The sequence below is a fragment of the Aedes albopictus genome, unplaced genomic scaffold (genome assembly GCF_035046485.1).
Source record: "Aedes albopictus strain Foshan unplaced genomic scaffold, AalbF5 HiC_scaffold_116, whole genome shotgun sequence".
Classification (NCBI taxonomy): Eukaryota; Metazoa; Arthropoda; class Insecta; order Diptera; family Culicidae; genus Aedes; species Aedes albopictus.
The window spans coordinates 29984-52493 of record NW_026916547.1 but is presented as its reverse complement, the minus strand read 5'-3'; the positions used below and the strand labels follow the sequence as shown (position 1 = coordinate 52493).

The window sequence follows — 22510 nt, the reverse complement described above, 5'->3', positions numbered from 1 at the left end:
TCAAAAATATATTAAGGACTCCTTTATCATTCTAAGCAAGGAGGAAAACGGTTATCGCGTCACCTGGCGATTCAAGGCGACTTGGTGGACCTTCATAGACAAGTTTAAAGTATTTAAAAAATATCTTAAGGACTACTTTATCATTCTATGCAAGGAAGAAAACGGTTATTGCGTCACCTGGCGATTCAAGGGGACTTGGTGAACCTTCTTAGACGAATTTTGAGTACTTGATGCAAAGGAAAAAGGAAGCTTTTTCAAAGTAGACGTGTTGTGCGTCACCTAGCGATTTGAGTTGAGAGGACTTGGTAAACCTTCTTAGACAAATTTTAAGTACTTTAGAGAATATCTCAAGGGCTACTTAATTATTCTAAGCAAGGAAGAAAACGATTATTGCGTCACCTGGCAATTCAAGGGGACTTGGTGAACCTTCTTAGACGAATTTTGAGTACTTGATGCAAAGGAAAAAGGAAGCTTTTTCAAAGCAGACGTGTTGTGCGTTTCCTAGCGATTTGAGAGGACTTGGTAAACCTTCTTAGACAAATTTTAAGTACTTTAGAGAATATCTCATGGACTACTTAATTATTCTAAGCAAGGAAGAAAATGGTTATTGCGTCACCTAGCGATATAAGAGGACTTGGTGAACCTTCATAGACAAGTTTTAAGTATTTCAAAAATATATTAAGGACTCCTTTATCATTCTAAGCAAGGAGGAAAACGGTTATCGCGTCACCTGGCGATTCAAGGCGACTTGGTGGACCTTCATAGACAAGTTTAAAGTATTTAAAAAATATCTTAAGGACTACTTTATCATTCTATGCAAGGAAGAAAACGGTTATTGCGTCACCTGGCGATTCAAGGGGACTTGGTGAACCTTCTTAGACGAATTTTGAGTACTTGATGCAAAGGAAAAAGGAAGCTTTTTCAAAGTAGACGTGTTGTGCGTCACCTAGCGATTTGAGTTGAGAGGACTTGGTAAACCTTCTTAGACAAATTTTAAGTACTTTAGAGAATATCTCAAGGGCTACTTAATTATTCTAAGCAAGGAAGAAAACGATTATTGCGTTACCTGGCAATTCAAGGAGACTTGGTGGACCTTCATAGACAAGTTTAAAGTATTTCAAAAATATCTTAAGGACTCCTTTATTATTCTAATCAAGGAAGAAAACGGTTATTGCGTCACCTGGCAATTCAAGGGGACTTGGTGAACCTTCTTAGACGAATTTTGAGTACTTGATGCAAAGGAAAAAGGAAGCTTTTTCAAAGCAGACGTGTTGTGCGTTTCCTAGCGATTTGAGAGGACTTGGTAAACCTTCTTAGACAAATTTTAAGTACTTTAGAGAATATCTCAAGGGCTACTTAATTATTCTAAGCAAGGAAGAAAACGATTATTGCGTCACCTGGCAATTCAAGGGGACTTGGTGAACCTTCTTAGACGAATTTTGAGTACTTGATGCAAAGGAAAAAGGAAGCTTTTTCAAAGCAGACGTGTTGTGCGTTTCCTAGCGATTTGAGAGGACTTGGTAAACCTTCTTAGACAAATTTTAAGTACTTTAGAGAATATCTCATGGACTACTTAATTATTCTAAGCAAGGAAGAAAATGGTTATTGCGTCACCTAGCGATATAAGAGGACTTGGTGAACCTTCATAGACAAGTTTTAAGTATTTCAAAAATATATTAAGGACTCCTTTATCATTCTAAGCAAGGAGGAAAACGGTTATCGCGTCACCTGGCGATTCAAGGCGACTTGGTGGACCTTCATAGACAAGTTTAAAGTATTTAAAAAATATCTTAAGGACTACTTTATCATTCTATGCAAGGAAGAAAACGGTTATTGCGTCACCTGGCGATTCAAGGGGACTTGGTGAACCTTCTTAGACGAATTTTGAGTACTTGATGCAAAGGAAAAAGGAAGCTTTTTCAAAGTAGACGTGTTGTGCGTCACCTAGCGATTTGAGTTGAGAGGACTTGGTAAACCTTCTTAGACAAATTTTAAGTACTTTAGAGAATATCTCAAGGGCTACTTAATTATTCTAAGCAAGGAAGAAAACGATTATTGCGTTACCTGGCAATTCAAGGAGACTTGGTGGACCTTCATAGACAAGTTTAAAGTATTTCAAAAATATCTTAAGGACTCCTTTATTATTCTAATCAAGGAAGAAAACGGTTATTGCGTCACCTGGCAATTCAAGGGGACTTGGTGAACCTTCTTAGACGAATTTTGAGTACTTGATGCAAAGGAAAAAGGAAGCTTTTTCAAAGCAGACGTGTTGTGCGTTTCCTAGCGATTTGAGAGGACTTGGTAAACCTTCTTAGACAAATTTTAAGTACTTTAGAGAATATCTCAAGGGCTACTTAATTATTCTAAGCAAGGAAGAAAACGATTATTGCGTCACCTGGCAATTCAAGGGGACTTGGTGAACCTTCTTAGACGAATTTTGAGTACTTGATGCAAAGGAAAAAGGAAGCTTTTTCAAAGTAGACGTGTTGTGCGTCACCTAGCGATTTGAGTTGAGAGGACTTGGTAAACCTTCTTAGACAAATTTTAAGTACTTTAGAGAATATCTCAAGGGCTACTTAATTATTCTAAGCAAGGAAGAAAACGATTATTGCGTTACCTGGCAATTCAAGGAGACTTGGTGGACCTTCATAGACAAGTTTAAAGTATTTCAAAAATATCTTAAGGACTACTTTATCATTCTATGCAAGGAAGAAAACGGTTATTGCGTCACCTGGCAATTCAAGGGGACTTGGTGAACTTTCTTAGACGAATTTTGAGTACTTGATGCAAACCAAAAAGGAAGCTTTTTCAAAGTAGACGTGTTGTGCGTCTCCTAGCGATTTGAGAGGACTTGGTAAAACTTCTTAGACAAATTTTAAGTACTTTAGTAAGAGACGAACCAGCCAAGGGCTGAAAGTCTCTCTAATAAAGACAAATCAATCAATCAATAAGTACTTTAGAGAATATCTCATGGACTACTTAATTATTCTAAGCAAGGAAGAAAATGGTTATTGCGTCACCTAGCGATATAAGAGGACTTGGTGAACCTTCATAGACAAGTTTAAAGTATTCAAAAAATATATTAAGGACTCCTTTATCATTCTAAGCAAGGAGGAAAACGGATTTTTTTTCAAAGTAGACGTGTTATGCATCACCTGGCGATTTGAGAGGAGTTGGTGAGCCTTCTTAACTACTTAAGCATAAAGCAAAGAAGTTAAAGGATATTGTGTCACTTAGCGATTTAAGAGGACTTGATGAATCTTTTAAAAAGCAATATTTGAGTACTTGAAAGAATATCTCATATACCACAAAAATTATTCAAGGCAACCGCGAGCTAGCATCACCTAGCGATTTAAGAGGACTTGGTGAACCTTTTTAAAGCACTTTAAAGAACATCTCAAGGACTACAAACTCCTTCTTAGCAAAAAAAAAAGAAAACGGTTATTGAGTAACCTAACAATTTAAGTGGACTAGATGACCCTTTTAAAATACAATATTTGAGTACTTTAAAAAATAACTCCAATACCACAAAAATTATTCATAAACCACATAAATTATTCAAGGAAAAGGAAGCTTTTTCAAAGTAGACGTATTGTGCATCACCTAGCGATTTAAGAGGACTTGGTGAACCCTACTAAAGCACTTTAAAGAACATCTCATGGACTACCTAAAATCATGAAATCATTCAAATCTAAATCGATCTATTTTGACGTAAGTGAAGTTTCTCAAAGACACATTCTGACTACATACTTTAAAGAATATCTGACTACGAAAATCGTCCCCAGCCCCACAGCAGAACTGACCCATTTTAAAGTTCGTCATCTAGCAATTTAAGAGAACTTGGTGAACCCTCTTGAGAAGAAAGGCAGATTACTTGGAGTCACATTGAATAGTAAAATCATTGAAAACAAAAACAACCTATAGACTTATACAATAGTACCGTAATAATTTCAGAATAAGAAAGCAAAAAACTTAAATATCGACAACCATGCTTTGCATTACCTCATGAGACATGAACCTTCTTACCTTTGAGAGTTACAGGCAGCAATCAGCATTTAAAACGGAAAGTGTTCAAAAAGGAGATGGGTCAAAGAGTCGAAGCACGTAAGGGAGCTTTCATAAATGACGTAGAATTTTTAGCTGATTTTTTAGTCCCCACTCGTAGCATGTTTTCTCACACCTAATACATGACTCGTCACACAATCCCAGACTCCCCTCCCCCCTAAAATGCTACGTCATTTATGGACGCTCCCTATGGCCGATGTACATCAAGCCGAATGGGTCATTAGGCCGAAAAACTTTAAAGTCCGAGACGGGTAATACTTTGATTTTGTTATATGCTTATGCCTTGAAAGAACAGCCTATCGTCAACTGCCGTTAGTTTGAACAACTTCTCATGAAAGCTATAATATAATATTATTAATTAATTAATATATCTATTATAAAAGGGATCATTTTAATTTGAACTTCTAGTTTCCCTAGGGGTGTCAAAAACACCGTGCTGGTAATATTATTTGTTGTTTTATTTTGATCCTGCGTTTCGTTACAACTCGTTTCTAGAGCAGCATTACGTTTGAACTGTTGTTAGTGTGAACGATGTGCAGATTAGCGGAAGTCGAATTAGGAAGTGTTCAATTATAAACGATCAAATTAATGGGGATAGACGCTTGGATAGACGGTATTTCTATGTACTATTTTATAACAACTCGGAAGAACCTTCAATGAACTCAAAACTAGAAAACATCCTATTTTTAATGGAATGTGTGATAGGGAAAGCACGCTAGATCAAACACGAGACGCTTCACTGATTAGCTACATTTATTATTCTTTTTCGTATGCTTACAGAGCTTTACCATAGATTGGTTACAGACCTATCACCACATCTCCCCTTGTTTTAGATAATAATATTCAAAGATTACAAAAGGATATATTCATCAAGTACTTAATGTTAATAAAAATATTCCATCAATCAATCACTGCATGAATCGGCTTGGTCGTTTGATTACACGTTGTGGTCGGCTGCGTCCTGTTATATCTGCCTCGACTATGGGCTCCGGACTAGCAACCCGTTTCCCGTCCTGCTCATTAATCGGATCCTGAAGCCCCGTGTCTTCCTGCTGCAGCATATCCGATGGAGCCTCGTTGGATGATGTTCCGTTTCTGTTATCATTTATCTTTTTCAAGTGGCTTGAATTCCTGTCAAAGGACCTTCCGGATTCCTGATCCAGGACCGTTACACGTGGCCCATGTTTATCAACAACTGTCATAACAGTGGGGTTGAATGTAGGGGTAAGCTTGTTACCGGGAATGACATTTTTCATCAGAACCTTGTCTCCCGTAACAATGTCCGAAGGCTTTGCTTTCCGCTGTTGGTCCTCAGTTATCCTTCCCTTCTCCTTCATCTGTATGTCTCTATCCCTGTAGTCCGTAGAACACTGTGTAGCATCGGTGCTGACGTCTTGAAGCGATGGTATTTTAGTCCGGATAGTCCGGCCGAACATCAGCTCGCTTGGGGTTTTGCCCGTTGTGCTGTGAGGCGTAGCGTAGTACATAGAAAGATACGTGTTCAAATCGGCCTTCCAATCACTATTTAAAGCTTGGCTAATTTTGAGCCTTTTTACTAGTGACCGGTTTTGGCGCTCCACGAGGCCGTTTTCTTGTGGCCAGTATGGGGTCGTCTTATTCAGTATTATTCCACGTTGCTTGCAGTACTGGTCGAAATATGTACTCACAAACTGTCTACCGTTGTCGAGAGTAATGGTTCTCGGATATCCAAGCCTCACAAATATTTTTTCCAGTCGCTCAGCTGTCTCACTTGCTGTGATTTTTCGAAGGATCTCAACCTCCTTATATCGACTAAAATAGTCGATAATCACCAACAAGTATTCTCCCGACGGAAGTGGCCCAAGGAAGTCGATCGCAACGTCCACCCACGGCTTCTCCGGAAGAGCTCTTCTCATCATGGGTTCTGGTCGGTCCGGCTGGCTAACCAACCTACATCCCGAGCACTTATCGATCATCCGGACAATTGAATCATCCATTCCTGGCCACCAGCATGTACTTCTTAGACGTTGTTGCATTTTTGTTCGCCCGGGATGCCCTTCATGACCCAGTTCAAGCAGTCTCTGCCTAAGGCTTCGAGGTATAACGAGCTTACTTCCCCGAACAACCATATCTCCAACTGTGCCGAATTCCAATCGAAACGCCTGATAAGGTTTCAACAGGTCATTAGCGTAGTTCCAAATTCCCTTTTCTAAACATTCCCTCAATGCTTGTATTTCAGGATCGTGCGAAGAAGCAACCTCAACTTCATGAACGTCGACGGCTGTATGTTCCACGACATTTCTTATGTACACATCGGAATCCGGATCGAACTCTTCGATCTCTGCAGGACGAGACAGACGCGATAGAGGGTCTGCAATATTAGACTTTCCCTTACGATAGACGATGTCATAGCTGAATGCTTGAAGCCGCAGGACCCAGCGCTCAATACGCAAACAAGGAGACGAAGTCGGAGTGAAGATCGATTCGAGGGGTTTGTGATCGGTTTCAAGCTCAAACCGTATCCCGAAAAGATAAATCTGGAATCGCTCCACAGCCCAAACTAAGGCCAAGGATTCCTTTTCCGTTTGCGCGTATCTACATTCCGTACTAGTTAGGCTTTTGCTAGCATAAGCGACGACTTTGGGATGTCCTTCATGAAATTGAAGCAGCACCGCCCCTAATCCCACTGGTGACGCATCCGCCACTACCCTAGTTTTAAGTCGGGGATCGAAGTGAGCCAGTGTCTCAATATTGCCAACCAGCCGAATGAGTTCGTTGAATGCAAGTTCCTGATCCCGTTCCCAGATGAAGGTCGAGTTACTCTTGATTAGTTCACGGAGCGGAAAGGAAATCGTCGCTAAGTTCGGAATAAAGGATCCCACGTAGTTTACGAGTCCTAGGAAACTACGAACTTCTTCACAGCTTCTGGGTGGACGAAACGTTTGAATGGCTTCAATTTTCGTTTTAGAAGGTATCATCCCACTTTGGTTAAACCGCTGGCCAATAAATTCAATTTCGTCGAGCTTGAAAGCACACTTCGCTTGATTCAGAAGAATCCCGTATTCTCCGAGTTTCTTGAGAACTTTCTGAAGAGCCGCGTCATGTTCTGCTTCAGACCTACCTGTGACAATAATATCATCGATAAAGTTCACCGTGTTCTCACAATCTGCCAGAATCTGTTCGAGAATCTTCTGAAACATCTCCGGTGCACACGAAATGCCGAAGACTAGACGCTTGTATCGAAAAAGTCCGCGGTGGGTTATGAAAGTCGTCAGATGCTTACTCTCATCGTCGAGCTGGAGTTGATGAAAGGCATCCTTAATATCGAGTCGGGAAAAATACTTTGCCCCATTCAACCTCCATCGTATGTCCTCGATCGTTGGCAACGGGTGTGTCTCACGAAGTATTGCTCTGTTCAACTGACGCATGTCAATACAGAGCCGGATATCTCCACTGTCTTTGACCACTATGACCATCGGTGACACCCAGCGGCTTGGTTCAGACACCTTTTCGATGATGTCCTTGGAAAGCAATTCATTTAACTTCTCGTCTACCTTGTCCAACATCGGTAAAGGCAACCGTCGGAGACGCTGGGCAACGGGTTCTACCGACTTATCTATGGGGATACGAATTTTCACTCCACGGATGCAAGGGAATGCCCGGCAAGCTTCTACGTGATGAACCGATTCTCGCTGGCTGGGTAATCCGACAAGCAAAACACCTAATTGCTTCGCTGTTGTCTTACCTAGAAGTGGCTGTGGTCCGTTTTCCACGACATAAAACCGTGAGATGGCTTTTAGTTGTTTGTCCCCGTCCGGGATGATTATTTCTGCATCAAACATAGCGATTACTTTCAGGCAATCTGCTTGAGCATAAGCTTTGAACCTAAATAGAAAATTAACCTACTTATTTACAAGTTCCAATACCTACAAAACTGGAGATTAATCAGCAATTTCTGGCTGAAAATCTGCTAACCAATCAAAATAAAATTTAAATTCATACCTTCGATCCGACTCCCGAACATCTCCAATAATGCCGACTCCGTTCTTCATCATCGATTCCCACGTACGGTCGTCAATGATGTTAGACTGGACGCCCGAGTCAATCTGCATTTCTATCAGCACACCGCCGACTTTTGCCCAAATCAGTTCATCTGAATCGTTACCGGAAGTCACCATCTCAACCAGTTCGAAACTCTCCTCTTCGTTCTCGCCCTCGATGGCGTGTATCTTCCGAGCGAATTGCATGGCTTTCTTCTTCGCCACTGGACCAGAACCAGCGGGAACTGTTGCTTCATATGGTCGTTTTAGAGAAGGGTTTCTGCTTGGTTTATTGCTGTGCATTTGTCTGCTTGATGATGCGTACACTGGGGGAGAATAGCAAGCCACGGCAAAGTGACCCCGCTTGCCGCATTTCGCACATGTCTTATCACGAGCTGGGCAAGGCTGATGCCCGTGCGATCGGGCACAGAATTTGCAGGATGCCGCTACAAACTGCACGTTGTCCATCATTGGCCTACTCGGTTGCATCTGAACACCTCTTCCGCTCATCTGATCACTGGCTACTCGTGACGTTTCATACGCATTTACTTGCTTAACAAGCTCCTCCAGGGTGAGATCTTTCTCCTGAAGCAATTTCGCACGCAATTGATTTGGTACGAATTGAAGCATCTTGTCAACAATCGCAATACCAGAGCTCTCCGACGCCGATCTTCCAAAGTTGCATTTTGTTCCATGAGCCTGTACCCGCATAAGGAACTTTTCCAATGTTTCTTCCGGCTCCGGTTTCATCGACCAAAACAGGAAACGTTCGTGGGCTTCGTGACGTTGGGGGGCGAAATAGTCGTCCAACTTTTTCATTGCCACCATGTAGGGATCAATCTCGTTCTCAGCATCCGCAGCCACGTCTGCTCCCGGTATGCTGAAAAATATCTCTTGGAGCTCAAACGACCCGCACGCCAGAAGCATATCTTTCTTTTCGGTTCCATCTTCTATTTTGGCAGCACGCAGACAGATTTCAAACCCTCGCTTCCACGTAATCCATTTATTCCTGCGGTCCGTCAAGGGGACTCCCACGACTGAAAACGGAGGTAGCTTAGAAAGCAACCGGTTTTCGTCCATCGCAAACAGCAGTATTTCTCTCGTGGGTGAGTATTCTGTCGACTCACGAGCACTGTCTCACCGATCTGAAATTACCCTCCTTCAATTAGTTCACCCAACAAAACAAATCTCTTTTTTTTTTTTTGCTTACCAGCCGCAGCGTATATAACTCGAAAAATTCCGCTTCTACTATACGTTCTTTCTGTTCTCTTGACACAGAGCCAATTCTAGACGGACGCCGTGTCCGTATCCACTTGTTTTTTCTACCGCTATCGTGACGCGGACCTTTCTGTTTACAAGACACAGAGCTTTATCACTTGGACTCTTCTGTTTACTAGACACAGACCAACGCGCAACTCACTGGTGAGGTCGGAGGTGCGGTTTTCTCATCGAGCTTTCCTCTCTGCTTTCTAGACGCAGGCCACCTCTCACACACACTCCTGTAAATGAATCGTGGTAAAAATCGAGATGTGAGCTTTTTTCCACTCCCATTGCGGTTTGATGCCGAATGTTTATTTTGCCTTTTCTTTTCAATAATCACTTTTATTGATGTGATTACTTACCGTAGTTATTCCTTGGGTACTAACGCACAATTAATCACCGAAAAACGTTAAAAAAATCCAATCCTGTCGCCAATTTGTGATAGGGAAAGCACGCTAGATCAAACACGAGACGCTTCACTGATTAGCTACATTTATTATTCTTTTTCGTATGCTTACAGAGCTTTACCATAGATTGGTTACAGACCTATCACCACAGAATGAAAAATATATTAGGTGAGAATTAATAGGCCAAACGAATAACTAAGCAATAGTACAACTCGAGGGAACAGCGTATTATAAAAAGAAATACAGCGAATGTTAGCAGATTGACCAACAGTATACTACCCCCATTCGCATAATAGTCCCATTAGTAAAAAGTAATTGTTAAAACGGCACTGGCAGTTTGGAAACTTGTTTCCATGTTAAACTTTTCCAAAAATATGTTGTTTAGGGGGAAAAGAATAACAGAGTATAACAACATTAGTTAAAATACACAAAAAAAATAAAAAGAAGCATAGTTCAAGAGTTATTAATATGCCCTATAAGCGAGGAATGTCGCAGTGAATCAAAAAATCTAGGACTATTATGTATTATAAGGTAACTTTTACTTCACACAAATTTCAACTTGAAAAAAGTTCTGTTAGAGCTCAAAAGCAGTGATTCTGAAGAAAATACTACTGAACTTATTCATTCCGTCTTGGTCTAAAACGAGGTCTAAAAACCCATTTGGTTCAACTTACATCGGTCTACCCCCAAAAAACGACCCCCTGTCCATGCCCTAAATGGTCTATTTTCGGATGATTCTACAGTGCCAGCCTCCCAACCCAGCAAAACACACCTCCCCCCCCCCGGTTTTTTTTTTATTAATCAACAATAATAATAACACATTTCATAATTATATAATACATTACTCAAGTTGTGCCTTGAAGTAGTTCTGGATGGGGGAATACAATGCAGCGAAAGCACTAGTCCTGTGCAATATAATCTTGTATGAATGCCCTCAAATCTCGTACAATGGTCGAAGTGATGCTCTAAGTTGAATAATGTTTTGCAATAAAAAGAGAGAAGTTCTATTATTGTATACTCTGACAGAGTAACTCTGTATTTACAGGTATTATTTAAACCACTTTTATCTCATTTGTCCACAAGCTTGGACCCATCAAGCCAGCCAACATGTTTAAGAGCGTATAATATGGATCTCTCCGCAAAGTACTAGTGAAACCAATGAAACGAGACACACAATCTTAACAGAGGATAAATCAGGGGCTAAATAAAAAAAGATCGTGAAAAAAAGGTTCGGTGTTTGGCTTGTGCCTGTTCAATCAACAGTGTTTATGCTTATTAGATGTTTGATAAACACATTGAAAACGTTTTTGTATAAACGTTGACGATTATTTTTCATTAGGGCCTAACTGACTTGATGGATTTCTCTTTATCGATTCTCTCTTTCTCTAATAAATTGTCCGAAACAAGCTTAATCATTATTCTTCTGGTTTCCATAGAAAAATGTAGTCGCCTCTTTCGTATTTTTATCAAAAAATCTTTGGAAAACTCAATATAATTCTGTAATAAACTAAAGAGAGGATCGATGAAGAGAAATCGACAATGTCAGTTAGGCCCTAATCATTGTCAATTATTTTCCTAAAAACTACAGTGTTGGACAAAGCAATAGGGCCACCAGCCATTTATCATACAAAATGGCCATGTTTGACGATACGGTGCTTGGTTTCTAGAGAACTGATTTGGCAGAAATTTTGACAACCGACATGGAATTACGTGATTTTTTAATTTAATTAGGCCGTTACAAATATTTATTACACTTTTTGTCCCATCACTCTTTGTCTCGTCGAGGGGGGGGGGGATAAAAATAATAAAGCATTTAATTTGAAAAATATTAAAAACTCATCGGATTTGTTAAAGACCAAAAATTTTTGGGGGGGGGGGAGACAAAAAGTCAAAATAAAATTTGTATCAGCCTTAGCGAGAAAGTGCTATGCCTTTTTTGGATACTCTCTTATTTGTCGAATATTTTCAAACTAGAATATGAGTTTTTTGCTTTATCTGTTCATTATTAGTCTGCTTCATTGTTTTTTTTACCATTCAATCATAAGTCTGCTTTATTTAAAAACAAAATTTATTATGTATTATATAATATAATATTATATTATATTTAATACTTTTCGTCAAGTGATTATTAAGCTTTTGGAGGAATAGATGCGCGGCCATTTTGCGAATTATTCAGTGTACTTTTGTGTCATTTATTGATCATTCTGGCGTTCGATTTGAATACGCTAATGTCCAAATGTGCAAATTTGGCACACTCTAACTTGACGAAAATGTTATTAGGCACTGTCCATAAACTACGTAGACTCATTTTTGACCATCTCAGACACCCTCATCCCACCTTGTAGACTTTTGTTCATATATAGGGGAAATTACCTATTCTCGGCCGTTTTGTTCTCTTCGTCTTAGTGGGTTTTTTGAAACCTATTGAACTCAGATTTTGTCTCAAATCCTTCCCAACTAAGTTGAATTATATGGCCAAGTTTCAGGCAATTTGGCTGACAAAAACCCCCCATGACGAAGAGAACAAACCTGCCGATAATACCCATTGTCACCCTATATATATTTTTTTAATTTGTATGGAGCGTAGACTTTGGCCAGAAATCAAACTTCCCTCCCCCCTAAGAGTCTACGTAGTTCATGCACAGACCCTTATGTATTAGAACAAATTTCGAGAGCTGCGGCAACTAAAAGATAAAACCTTTTCAAATTCAAGCTAAAATCAAACCGGCATGGAACGTTTCTTACGGTATAGAATCTAACGAACCCCGACAGTTTCTTCGAGTTTATCGAGCACCATTGGAGGTGTATCAAAGTGTTAAGAGAGATATGTTTCACTTCAAAGAACACTACAAAAATTAAATGAAAAATTTTAACTTTAAAATTCGTAATTTAGTAATTTGTAACAGGGATGGCATGCTCATCAGTGTGTGTGCAAGTGTGCGCGGTTTTAATATAGAAATAAGATGCACTGTACTGTGCACATTTTCAGTGTGGAATGCCATCCCTGATTTGTAATTTATTTATTTAGAAAACGGCAGCCTGTTAGTTACAAATTTTGCTCAGGTAAAATCGCCAACCCATTTGGTTTTGTCCAGGTCATAACATGAATACAACTTTATGAGTTGAAGATCCGATTGAAAGGGCTATTCTCGTTATACCAGGTTGAAGCCACTTTCCCGTTTATGCTAATGAATTAACTACATCGGCTGTTTTCCTACTCTCCGCATCAATCAATGCGGCGCTAGCTTCTATGCGCGAAAAATCGCTAAAAGTAAATCGCAAAAATATTGAATGGCAAATACCATCTAAAGGCAAATTCTTCAAAGCAGAACACATTATTCTAAAAAATATTTGGTAGTGGTTGTGCACAATGGTGACCACTATCAAGCCTACCAAATATTTTTTCGGGAAAAGCTTTGTATTTCAAGTATTGTCGTCGCGGTTCAAACCCGAAGATTCCCGACACCCGACAATCGAATTTTCTCATAATCCATACGTAAAACCTTACGTCGGACGTAGTGCGCTGGGCAGCGGATCTGGAACTCTATCCAGCGCACATTGCCCGACGTACGTCCGACATACGGTTTGGGAGAAAAATCGATTTTCGCGTGTCAAAAATTCCGATTTTCAACTGCACGAATTCAAGATGCATTTCGCCATACAAAATTAAATTGATTTACTCCTGCTGATCAACTGTGACTGCGCGCAAAGCGGGTAGTCCATTATGCCACACACAAATGTTAAATAGGCATGAACTCTTGGATGTAGAAAGTTTCCGCATACCTGTACAATAGTCCGTTGTATCATTCTTCTCCACGAGATCCGGTCCTGGACCAATCACTTGCACGGACAGATAAGAAAATACTAAAATGCATATATTCCATTCTAAAACCATATTCGATCTGCCCACCCTTTGCAATGCATATCTTAGAGTTTATTCACTCATCGATTTAAATCGTTTATGCATTGCAATGCATACACTGGATATATTGATTGTTGAATGCATATTTGTTTTTGTTTTTTTTTATTACCGCAATCAAAGAGGAAAAACGTTACAAGTTGAATACTTAAAACTGAAAATTGTAACTTTATTTGCATGCTCATCAAGTCAAAATCACAATAAAATAATTAATTATTGATAACACTGGATAAATGAAAAACCGATGATAATAAGATCCACGTAGAGTTGACCACACGTAGAGTTGTTGATCCCAAGGTTCTTCCATCGCTGCAAGTTGTTTCTTTCTCCGGGTTCTCCGGGTCCGTTCAGGGGCAGGAAATGGATCAATACAGCTTTCTGGTCATGACCAAGGACGAAACCTGATACGGAAATACATATTTTCTGTTTCAATGCCAATTTAACAAGTATAATACCATTACTTACCGAACACGGGACAATCGCGGTCAATGATGCTTCATGGCTTCCGGTAGCACCGATGGCAGAACAATCCGTATTGCACTCTCTTCCCACGAAACGCAAAAGATCTGTTTTCTATCGAGGAATCCGCGAACAATTGAAAAATATCTGCTCGATGTTTTTCTAACTATGAGAAATGGCGGTTGGCAACTTATATCTTTTACCAAGTCCCTAGAATAATATTATGGTTTTAATATTCACGAAAAACAAATAAATATCAGAAATGCGGAGAAATGCATAAAATAAAAGAACGTATGCATATTTTTTATGCACTGAAGAGCTTAATTCAATAAAATGAAAAAATATTCTTAATCAATATGCTAAAAAGTATATCCATTTTTCTCCGTGTGCATTCACCGTGGAGTGTCAATCGTGAATATCCTGTATGCGGCCTGCCACGGGTTCGCTGGCCTCTCACTGACTGGTATTATGATTGTCCTCGTTCTTCCGGCAAGTACTTACTTGAAATCCATTGAGGCCAAGGCTGAGGCTTCATCACCGCCTTTCCGCCACTGTTGGTAATTGGGGAATGTAAAGTTATTAATGATTAAATATTATCTAATTATAATTACGATTAAGAATTAATTATAATTACCATTATTAGGAGTTACAGCAGGTTACAGGCAAACGAAGTTGCTTTATTTCGTTTTTTTTTCTTCATTTTTTTTTGCTTCGCGCTCTCCAATCCAAACAAGCACTGAACTAAAAGTTTAAGTTACTTTGACATCATTGCATTTTTTTTAATCACGCCGAATCTTTTTGAATCTTTTCGAATCTTTTGAAAAGATTCCAAAAAGATTAGAGTGTCGCACCCTGGCTGTTTGCGATGGACGAAAACCGGTTGCTTTCTAAGCTACCTCCGTTTTCAGTCGTGGGAGTCCCCTTGACGGACCGCAGGAATAAATGGATTACGTGGAAGCGAGGGTTTGAAATCTGTCTGCGTGCTGCCAAAATAGAAGATGGAACCGAAAAGAAAGATATGCTTCTGGCGTGCGGGTCGTTTGAGCTCCAAGAGATATTTTTCAGCATACCGGGAGCAGACGTGGCTGCGGATGCTGAGAACGAGATTGATCCCTACATGGTGGCAATGAAAAAGTTGGACGACTATTTCGCCCCCCAACGTCACGAAGCCCACGAACGTTTCCTGTTTTGGTCGATGAAACCGGAGCCGGAAGAAACATTGGAAAAGTTCCTTATGCGGGTACAGGCTCATGGAACAAAATGCAACTTTGGAAGATCGGCGTCGGAGAGCTCTGGTATTGCGATTGTTGACAAGATGCTTCAATTCGTACCAAATCAATTGCGTGCGAAATTGCTTCAGGAGAAAGATCTCACCCTGGAGGAGCTTGTTAAGCAAGTAAATGCGTATGAAACGTCACGAGTAGCCAGTGATCAGATGAGCGGAAGAGGTGTTCAGATGCAACCGAGTAGGCCAATGATGGACAACGTGCAGTTTGTAGCGGCATCCTGCAAATTCTGTGCCCGATCGCACGGGCATCAGCCTTGCCCAGCTCGTGATAAGACATGTGCGAAATGCGGCAAGCGGGGTCACTTTGCCGTGGCTTGCTATTCTCCCCCAGTGTACGCATCATCAAGCAGACAAATGCACAGCAATAAACCAAGCAGAAACCCTTCTCTAAAACGACCATATGAAGCAACAGTTCCCGCTGGTTCTGGTCCAGTGGCGAAGAAGAAAGCCATGCAATTCGCTCGGAAGATACACGCCATCGAGGGCGAGAACGAAGAGGAGAGTTTCGAACTGGTTGAGATGGTGACTTCCGGTAACGATTCAGATGAACTGATTTGGGCAAAAGTCGGCGGTGTGCTGATAGAAATGCAGATTGACTCGGGCGTCCAGTCTAACATCATTGACGACCGTACGTGGGAATCGATGATGAAGAACGGAGTCGGCATTATTGGAGATGTTCGGGAGTCGGATCGAAGGTATGAATTTAAATTTTATTTTGATTGGTTAGCAGATTTTCAGCCAGAAATTGCTGATTAATCTCCAGTTTTGTAGGTATTGGAACTTGTAAATAAGTAGGTTAATTTTCTATTTAGGTTCAAAGCTTATGCTCAAGCAGATTGCCTGAAAGTAATCGCTATGTTTGATGCAGAAATAATCATCCCGGACGGGGACAAACAACTAAAAGCCATCTCACGGTTTTATGTCGTGGAAAACGGACCACAGCCACTTCTAGGTAAGACAACAGCGAAGCAATTAGGTGTTTTGCTTGTCGGATTACCCAGCCAGCGAGAATCGGTTCATCACGTAGAAGCTTGCCGGGCATTCCCTTGCATCCGTGGAGTGAAAATTCGTATCCCCATAGATAAGTCGGTAGAACCCGTTGCCCAGCGTCTCCGACGGTTGCCTTTACCGATGTTGGACAAGGTAGACGAGAAGTTAAATGAATTGCTTTCCAAGGACATCATCGAAAAGGTGTCTGAACCAAGCCGCTGGGTGTCACCGATGGTCATAGTGGTCAAAGACAGTGGAGATATCCGGCTCTGTATTGACATGCGTCAGTTGAACAGAGCAATACTTCGTGAGACACACCCGTTGCCAACGATCGAGGACATACGATGGAGGTTGAATGGGGCAAAGTATTTTTCCCGACTCGATATTAAGGATGCCTTTCATCAACTCCAGCTCGACGATGAGAGTAAGCATCTGACGACTTTCATAACCCACCGCGGACTTTTTCGATACAAGCGTCTAGTCTTCGGCATTTCGTGTGCACCGGAGATGTTTCAGAAGATTCTCGAACAGATTCTGGCAGATTGTGAGAACACGGTGAACTTTATCGATGATATTATTGTCACAGGTAGGTCTGAAGCAGAACATGACGCGGCTCTTCAGAAAGTTCTCAAGAAACTCGGAGAATACGGGATTCTTCTGAATCAAGCGAAGTGTGCTTTCAAGCTCGACGAAATTGAATTTATTGGCCAGCGGTTTAACCAAAGTGGGATGATACCTTCTAAAACGAAAATTGAAGCCATTCAAACGTTTCGTCCACCCAGAAGCTGTGAAGAAGTTCGTAGTTTCCTAGGACTCGTAAACTACGTGGGATCCTTTATTCCGAACTTAGCGACGATTTCCTTTCCGCTCCGTGAACTAATCAAGAGTAACTCGACCTTCATCTGGGAACGGGATCAGGAACTTGCATTCAACGAACTCATTCGGCTGGTTGGCAATATTGAGACACTGGCTCACTTCGATCCCCGACTTAAAACTAGGGTAGTGGCGGATGCGTCACCAGTGGGATTAGGGGCGGTGCTGCTTCAATTTCATGAAGGACATCCCAAAGTCGTCGCTTATGCTAGCAAAAGCCTAACTAGTACGGAATGTAGATACGCGCAAACGGAAAAGGAATCCTTGGCCTTAGTTTGGGCTGTGGAGCGATTCCAGATTTATCTTTTCGGGATACGGTTTGAGCTTGAAACCGATCACAAACCCCTCGAATCGATCTTCACTCCGACTTCGTCTCCTTGTTTGCGTATTGAGCGCTGGGTCCTGCGGCTTCAAGCATTCAGCTATGACATCGTCTATCGTAAGGGAAAGTCTAATATTGCAGACCCTCTATCGCGTCTGTCTCGTCCTGCAGAGATCGAAGAGTTCGATCCGGATTCCGATGTGTACATAAGAAATGTCGTGGAACATACAGCCGTCGACGTTCATGAAGTTGAGGTTGCTTCTTCGCACGATCCTGAAATACAAGCATTGAGGGAATGTTTAGAAAAGGGAATTTGGAACTACGCTAATGACCTGTTGAAACCTTATCAGGCGTTTCGATTGGAATTCGGCACAGTTGGAGATATGGTTGTTCGGGGAAGTAAGCTCGTTATACCTCGAAGCCTTAGGCAGAGACTGCTTGAACTGGGTCATGAAGGGCATCCCGGGCGAACAAAAATGCAACAACGTCTAAGAAGTACATGCTGGTGGCCAGGAATGGATGATTCAATTGTCCGGATGATCGATAAGTGCTCGGGATGTAGGTTGGTTAGCCAGCCGGACCGACCAGAACCCATGATGAGAAGAGCTCTTCCGGAGAAGCCGTGGGTGGACGTTGCGATCGACTTCCTTGGGCCACTTCCGTCGGGAGAATACTTGTTGGTGATTATCGACTATTTTAGTCGATATAAGGAGGTTGAGATCCTTCGAAAAATCACAGCAAGTGAGACAGCTGAGCGACTGGAAAAAATATTTGTGAGGCTTGGATATCCGAGAACCATTACTCTCGACAACGGTAGACAGTTTGTGAGTACATATTTCGACCAGTACTGCAAGCAACGTGGAATAATACTGAATAAGACGACCCCATACTGGCCACAAGAAAACGGCCTCGTGGAGCGCCAAAACCGGTCACTAGTAAAAAGGCTCAAAATTAGCCAAGCTTTAAATAGTGATTGGAAGGCCGATTTGAACACGTATCTTTCTATGTACTACGCTACGCCTCACAGCACAACGGGCAAAACCCCAAGCGAGCTGATGTTCGGCCGGACTATCCGGACTAAAATACCATCGCTTCAAGACGTCAGCACCGATGCTACACAGTGTTCTACGGACTACAGGGATAGAGACATACAGATGAAGGAGAAGGGAAGGATAACTGAGGACCAACAGCGGAAAGCAAAGCCTTCGGACATTGTTACGGGAGACAAGGTTCTGATGAAAAATGTCATTCCCGGTAACAAGCTTACCCCTACATTCAACCCCACTGTTATGACAGTTGTTGATAAACATGGGCCACGTGTAACGGTCCTGGATCAGGAATCCGGAAGGTCCTTTGACAGGAATTCAAGCCACTTGAAAAAGATAAATGATAACAGAAACGGAACATCATCCAACGAGGCTCCATCGGATATGCTGCAGCAGGAAGACACGGGGCTTCAGGATCCGATTAATGAGCAGGACGGGAAACGGGTTGCTAGTCCGGAGCCCATAGTCGAGGCAGATATAACAGGACGCAGCCGACCACAACGTGTAATCAAACGACCAAGCCGATTCATGCAGTGATTGATTGATGGAATATTTTTATTAACATTAAGTACTTGATGAATATATCCTTTTGTAATCTTTGAATATTATTATCTAAAACAAGGGGAGATGTGGTGATAGGTCTGTAACCAATCTATGGTAAAGCTCTGTAAGCATACGAAAAAGAATAATAAATGTAGCTAATCAGTGAAGCGTCTCGTGTTTGATCTAGCGTGCTTTCCCTATCACACATTCCATTAAAAATAGGATGTTTTCTAGTTTTGAGTTCATTGAAGGTTCTTCCGAGTTGTTATAAAATAGTACATAGAAATACCGTCTATCCAAGCGTCTATCCCCATTAATTTGATCGTTTATAATTGAACACTTCCTAATTCGACTTCCGCTAATCTGCACATCGTTCACACTAACAACAGTTCAAACGTAATGCTGCTCTAGAAACGAGTTGTAACGAAACGCAGGATCAAAATAAAACAACAAATAATATTACCAGCACGGTGTTTTTGACACCCCTAGGGAAACTAGAAGTTCAAATTAAAATGATCCCTTTTATAATAGATATATTAATTAATTAATAATATTATATTATAGCTTTCATGAGAAGTTGTTCAAACTAACGGCAGTTGACGATAGGCTGTTCTTTCAAGGCATAAGCATATAACAAAATCAAAGTATTACCCGTCTCGGACTTTAAAGTTTTTCGGCCTAATGACCCATTCGGCTTGATGTACATCGGCCATAGGGAGCGTCCATAAATGACGTAGCATTTTAGGGGGGAGGGGAGTCTGGGATTGTGTGACGAGTCATGTATTAGGTGTGAGAAAACATGCTACGAGTGGGGACTAAAAAATCAGCTAAAAATTCTACGTCATTTATGAAAGCTCCCTTACGTGCTTCGACTCTTTGACCCATCTCCTTTTTGAACACTTTCCGTTTTAAATGCTGATTGCTGCCTGTAACTCTCAAAGGTAAGAAGGTTCATGTCTCATGAGGTAATGCAAAGCATGGTTGTCGATATTTAAGTTTTTTGCTTTCTTATTCTGAAATTATTACGGTACTATTGTATAAGTCTATAGGTTGTTTTTGTTTTCAATGATTTTACTATTCAATGTGACTCCAAGTAATCTGCCTTTCTTCTCAAGAGGGTTCACCAAGTTCTCTTAAATTGCTAGATGACGAACTTTAAAATGGGTCAGTTCTGCTGTGGGGCTGGGGACGATTTTCGTAGTCAGATATTCTTTAAAGTATGTAGTCAGAATGTGTCTTTGAGAAACTTCACTTACGTCAAAATAGATCGATTTAGATTTGAATGATTTCATGATTTTAGGTAGTCCATGAGATGTTCTTTAAAGTGCTTTAGTAGGGTTCACCAAGTCCTCTTAAATCGCTAGGTGATGCACAATACGTCTACTTTGAAAAAGCTTCCTTTTCCTTGAATAATTTATGTGGTTTATGAATAATTTTTGTGGTATTGGAGTTATTTTTTAAAGTACTCAAATATTGTATTTTAAAAGGGTCATCTAGTCCACTTAAATTGTTAGGTTACTCAATAACCGTTTTCTTTTTTTTTTGCTAAGAAGGAGTTTGTAGTCCTTGAGATGTTCTTTAAAGTGCTTTAAAAAGGTTCACCAAGTCCTCTTAAATCGCTAGGTGATGCTAGCTCGCGGTTGCCTTGAATAATTTTTGTGGTATATGAGATATTCTTTCAAGTACTCAAATATTGCTTTTTAAAAGATTCATCAAGTCCTCTTAAATCGCTAAGTGACACAATATCCTTTAACTTCTTTGCTTTATGCTTAAGTAGTTAAGAAGGCTCACCAACTCCTCTCAAATCGCCAGGTGATGCATAACACGTCTACTTTGAAAAAAAATCCGTTTTCCTCCTTGCTTAGAATGATAAAGGAGTCCTTAATATATTTTTTGAATACTTTAAACTTGTCTATGAAGGTTCACCAAGTCCTCTTATATCGCTAGGTGACGCAATAACCATTTTCTTCCTTGCTTAGAATAATTAAGTAGTCCATGAGATATTCTCTAAAGTACTTATTGATTGATTGATTTGTCTTTATTAGAGAGACTTTCAGCCCTTGGCTGGTTCGTCTCTTACTAAAGTACTTAAAATTTGTCTAAGAAGTTTTACCAAGTCCTCTCAAATCGCTAGGAGACGCACAACACGTCTACTTTGAAAAAGCTTCCTTTTTGGTTTGCATCAAGTACTCAAAATTCGTCTAAGAAAGTTCACCAAGTCCCCTTGAATTGCCAGGTGACGCAATAACCGTTTTCTTCCTTGCATAGAATGATAAAGTAGTCCTTAAGATATTTTTGAAATACTTTAAACTTGTCTATGAAGGTCCACCAAGTCTCCTTGAATTGCCAGGTAACGCAATAATCGTTTTCTTCCTTGCTTAGAATAATTAAGTAGCCCTTGAGATATTCTCTAAAGTACTTAAAATTTGTCTAAGAAGGTTTACCAAGTCCTCTCAACTCAAATCGCTAGGTGACGCACAACACGTCTACTTTGAAAAAGCTTCCTTTTTCCTTTGCATCAAGTACTCAAAATTCGTCTAAGAAGGTTCACCAAGTCCCCTTGAATTGCCAGGTGACGCAATAATCGTTTTCTTCCTTGCTTAGAATAATTAAGTAGCCCTTGAGATATTCTCTAAAGTACTTAAAATTTGTCTAAGAAGGTTTACCAAGTCCTCTCAAATCGCTAGGAAACGCACAACACGTCTGCTTTGAAAAAGCTTCCTTTTTCCTTTGCATCAAGTACTCAAAATTCGTCTAAGAAGGTTCACCAAGTCCCCTTGAATTGCCAGGTGACGCAATAACCGTTTTCTTCCTTGATTAGAATAATAAAGGAGTCCTTAAGATATTTTTGAAATACTTTAAACTTGTCTATGAAGGTCCACCAAGTCTCCTTGAATTGCCAGGTAACGCAATAATCGTTTTCTTCCTTGCTTAGAATAATTAAGTAGCCCTTGAGATATTCTCTAAAGTACTTAAAATTTGTCTAAGAAGGTTTACCAAGTCCTCTCAACTCAAATCGCTAGGTGACGCACAACACGTCTACTTTGAAAAAGCTTCCTTTTTCCTTTGCATCAAGTACTCAAAATTCGTCTAAGAAGGTTCACCAAGTCCCCTTGAATCGCCAGGTGACGCAATAACCGTTTTCTTCCTTGCATAGAATGATAAAGTAGTCCTTAAGATATTTTTTAAATACTTTAAACTTGTCTATGAAGGTCCACCAAGTCGCCTTGAATCGCCAGGTGACGCGATAACCGTTTTCCTCCTTGCTTAGAATGATAAAGGAGTCCTTAATATATTTTTGAAATACTTAAAACTTGTC

The 22510-nt window shown here is 40.6% G+C and overlaps 1 protein-coding gene across 1 annotated transcript; it reads right to left on the bottom strand.

Annotated features, from left to right (window-relative positions):
• Positions 1 to 4774: 4774 nt before the first annotated feature.
• LOC115270324 (uncharacterized protein K02A2.6-like) lies at positions 4775 to 9896 on the bottom strand. Its single transcript, XM_062843229.1, has 2 exons — positions 9707 to 9896; positions 4775 to 9583 (listed from the first exon to the last, which is right to left on the bottom strand). The coding sequence occupies exon 2, from the start codon at positions 7884 to 7886 to the stop codon at positions 4974 to 4976; it is 2913 nt and encodes a 970-aa protein (XP_062699213.1). The 5' UTR covers positions 7887 to 9583; positions 9707 to 9896; the 3' UTR covers positions 4775 to 4973.
• Between the last annotated feature and the right edge of the window lie 12614 nt (positions 9897 to 22510).